This window comes from Misgurnus anguillicaudatus, chromosome 24 (genome assembly GCF_027580225.2).
Source record: "Misgurnus anguillicaudatus chromosome 24, ASM2758022v2, whole genome shotgun sequence".
Lineage (NCBI taxonomy): Eukaryota > Metazoa > Chordata > Actinopteri > Cypriniformes > Cobitidae > Misgurnus > Misgurnus anguillicaudatus.
The window spans coordinates 31,782,530-31,787,029 of record NC_073360.2 but is presented as its reverse complement, the minus strand read 5'-3'; the positions used below and the strand labels follow the sequence as shown (position 1 = coordinate 31,787,029).

At 32.4% G+C, this 4,500-nt stretch overlaps 1 protein-coding gene across 1 annotated transcript; it reads left to right on the top strand.

Annotated features, from left to right (window-relative positions):
- Positions 1-1,156: 1,156 nt before the first annotated feature.
- On the top strand, positions 1,157-2,383 carry LOC129437380 (C3a anaphylatoxin chemotactic receptor-like). The gene has a single exon (XM_055195516.2). The coding sequence runs from the start codon at positions 1,376-1,378 to the stop codon at positions 2,381-2,383; it is 1,008 nt and encodes a 335-aa protein (XP_055051491.2). The 5' UTR covers positions 1,157-1,375.
- Positions 2,384-4,500: the final 2,117 nt, after the last annotated feature.

Sequence of the window (4,500 nt, the reverse complement as noted above, 5' to 3'; positions counted from 1 at the left end):
TAATTGTTCATGCAAACATTTTCAGCCTTGACAACATCTACCTGATGACATAAGGACAGCAATAAAGAAATTCAAAAAGATAACGGTATTTACATCTATTTACATCTATCTAACAGTTTTATGTTTTTGTGCCTTTTTAAATAAAGACTTTCACAGTCAATGTGAAAAGTCTCATTATATGGACATGTTGGGGACAATTTACTTTCATTATAATTGATTGAAATTATTTCCTTTTGTTCGACATGATCTCACAAATTTCCGTGGCATAGTCACGGAATTTTTTGCTCATTTTTCCGTGGCATTTTCACGGATCTCCAAATATTTCCGTGGCCTTGCCACGGACTTTCTTTTCCGTGGCATTCTCACGGATTGGTTACTCAACTGTTTTGTCTTATTTTCTTACCATTGTCGCTTCGATTTAGGGTAAGATTTACATAAAATGACATCCCTACCCAAACCCAACTCTAACCCTAACGCCAGGCGACAATTGATTAAAGTTTAGCAAATATAAAAGATGAAAAAAAAATAGTATAAACCAATACTTAAAGTGACATACTAACGCAAACACCAAATCTAACCCTAAACCGAAGCGACAATGGTTTGAAAATAGGAAAAAACAGTTGAGTAACCAATCCGTGAGAATGCCACGGAAAAATGAGCAAAAACTTCTGTGACTATCCCATGGAACTTTGTGAGATCATGTTTTGTTTATGTATTTATTGCTCAGGATTATGCAACATGAACACTTACATTAAAATATGAACTATTCCCACACTGTAAAAAATACTTTGCTGCCTTAAATTTCTTTCATTTATAAGTCATTTCAACTTATTATTATTAATGTTGACTAGAGAGGAGTTGTTATAACTACAGGTGAGTTGTTATAACTTATAAATTTAAGTTGACCTTTCTCAACTATATTTTATAAGTTGTCACAACTCATCTCTGTTGACATGACTTGTAAATCTGAGTTGATTTAACAAAACATTTTGAAGGCAGCAAAGTATTTTTTACAGTGCAGTCTTTCAAATACATTAAATGTTTAACAGGGATTTTTAGCATGACTTTTTAAGTTGATCCAACTTTTCAATTTTACAGTGTACATGAGCTCTAGGAGACATTAACACTTTAATCTAGAATGATTTACAGTGCATCCAAACTACATCAGCATGTCCTGAAGATTAAACTATATTGCTAGCACCAAAACTGTAACTCCATTATTTACACAATTATTACATTAAATATAATTCAGTCAAAAACTGAATGGAAAGTTTAAACTAATTGTGAATTAATAAAACAGGTTCACTTTTCACTGTGCATGAGTTTGTAATCACGAGTCATTTCTCTCTCTTTTCTTTCTGCAGTGGGCACAACTATGGGACATCAAAATTTGACTGAACTCCAAACAACAATTAGTCCAATCAAAATGCAGGAGAAGAGCTTTTCAAGCATTGAAATCTTCAAGATATGCATATTTTTTGTCATCTTAGTCGTAGGTGTCATTGGAAATGGACTCGTCATCTTTGTGACCGGCTACAAAATGAAGACGACAGTCAACTCCATTTGGTTTCTCAACTTGGCGATTGCAGACTTCTTTTTGCTTTCATTCTTGATTTTGGAAATTGTTTTTACCTTTAACAAGAGTACACTTAACATCAACAAATTTATTATGGCATGTTTGACTTTTGATATTGCTCTAAATATGTTTGCAAGTGTTTTCTTTCTGACAGTTATCAGTGTGGATCGATGTCTGTGCACATGGTTTATTGTGTGGGCTCAGAACAAGCGAACTTTAGTCAAAGCCAGAATCATCAGTGTATTTGTGTGGATTTTAGCCATCTGCTGCAGCCTCCCTTTTGGCATTGCTCGTTATGCACTTAACAAGGAAAATTACAAAAATGTCTATATGTATATGCACAAATACCTGTTTATTGTGGGATTTGTAATTCCCTTTATAATCATTGCATCTTCATACATAGCAATTGGTGTGCGGGTAAAACGTCTCAAAACAGGAAATAACTTCCGGCCTTTTCGGGTCATCATATCTGTGATTCTGGCTTTCTTCATATGCTGGTTTCCTTATCATGTTCACAAATTGTGTTTGGTAAGTGCATATAAGTATAACTGGAGTGCCAGTGCTAGAAAGAAACTTTATGATGCAGAACCTTTTGTAGACTGTCTGGTTTATGTAAACAGTTGTCTGAACCCCATTCTCTATGTGTTCATGTGTGATGAATATAAGAAGAAACTTAAAAAGTCTCTCCTGCTGGTGTTTGATGGGGCTTTTACTGAGGAGCATCTGGGTTTGAGATCAACTCCACTTCCTCAAAACTTTCAATGTCAGCAGGTATTAAATGTACAGACAGAAAACAGAAGCATCTGATCATTTACTGGCAGCAAGAGAACAAAACCATTTTTTAGTCTTTAGATGATTGGAGATATAAATTTGTAATTTGAGGATTAAGATTTCTCAAGTGCTCCTCCATTCTCATGTGTTTAGACAAACAGAAAGTCTCACTCCAAACTCTTGCCAACAGCTCAATGTATCCATGAAGAGGAAGTGAAGAATCAATCTACAAATTTCTTAAGTTAACTCTCTCACTGAATGTTTATTTTTTGTTTTGTAATACACAACCATTATGTTATAACGTTACTAGAGTAAATCTTTCTTTTTAAACATCTTTTTTAAGTCGTCATAGCTGAACATTTTTTTTATTTCAAGTTTAGAACATTTTGTAACATTTCTCAATATAAAGATCATTTTATGCTAAAATTGTTTCTTTATCTTATTGTTCCCTACAAACTAAGGTACAGCCTTAAAGGGGACAGAGAATGAAAAACCATTTTTACCTTGTCTTTGTTGAATAATGGTAGTCTACCACTCATTCACGAACATACAAAAAGTGCTCACTGTAAAAAATAATATGCCCCATCTACTCAAAATTTTGGCAAAAGATTACGAGCAATATCATTAATTACATTCAACAAATCAAAATTGATTTAGATTTACTCTATAAACTCCTTAATATTAACATTCAAAAAGACAAACTGCAATTTGCAATTAAAAATGTATTAAAATTTAAACAAAAATATTGGGTATACTAGACAAAGATCTAGCACTATACAATAAAAAATATTATGCCATATCTACTCATTAAAAGTGTGGCAACAGATTACAAGCAATATCATTAATTAAATTCAACAAATAAAAATTGAGTTAGAATCACTCCATAAACTCCTTAATAGTAACCCATTCAAGAAGGTTAACTGCAATTTGCAATTAGAAATTAATTTAAATTTAAAAAAATATTGGGTATACAGCACAAAGACCTAGCACTATACAATAAATACTATTCAATTATTCTATTTTAATTTAACATCATGATTTAAAATGTATCCATTAATATTATTATTAGTAATGAGTATTATATCTGATTTCAGAATGACAGACAAAGATTAATCAATTCTTATTTTATTGCAGCAGTGGCGGATGCAGAACGTGACATATGGGTGGACATGGATTAAGTCGGGGTGGGCCTGAATCTATGGGTGTCACTTTTGAATAAGAACAAGTCTATACTATTTGTCAAACTTCACGAATCACAAGCGTATTGGTGAAAACACTCATTTAAACAGCATACACATACACACACAAACTTGACTGCACGTCACATTTTGACATTATTGATACTGCTTTAAATCGTTATACAACCTGACATTAATTAAGCCTTTTTGGTAAAAAGTTATTGGGCTGTCACATACAAAAAAAGAACCTGCACACAGTGACAAGAAATATAAATGAACAAAAAACGAATACTTTTTAAATAGCCTATTAAAGTGTTTATTACAAATAAATTAAGCTACTAAATGTTTAAAATGAAGCTTCTTACATCATATTCTCTTCATGAAAATCACAAAAAATATATTTTCGTTCTCACATATTTAAGTTAACTTACTAAATAAAGAAAGAAAAAAGGAATTGCTAGAATAATGTAATGAACCTTCTATTTTTTTATTACAGAGGTTCACTAAAAGTTATGGAGAACAAGACGGTACACACTGCACACAACAGAACTTTTGCAATATATATATATATCACTTTATTAACAATCCCAAAAATAGATAAATTGAAAACTCTTATTTAAATATATGCATTAAGTTAATCACATTTGTATGGCTTTCCTGGGTTAAATGACACCTAATAAGACACTTCACCACACAACACTGAACTCTAGTGGTTACTCAAGACCTCGCACTGCAAAACTACACCGCAATACTAGAATTGTGACACACACAATTTTCACAGTGATAGATCTGACATTCCCCCCAAGATCGCACATACATTAATGCTATTCACTTTACATATAACTTTTAAAATGACACATAACAATGTTCACTCATACATGCATTCATACAACACAATTGAAAACAAATGTTTAAAAGACACTCCCCTGTCTCCAGGCAACAAGATCTCAGGGAAGCACGATCAAGCCGGTCTTT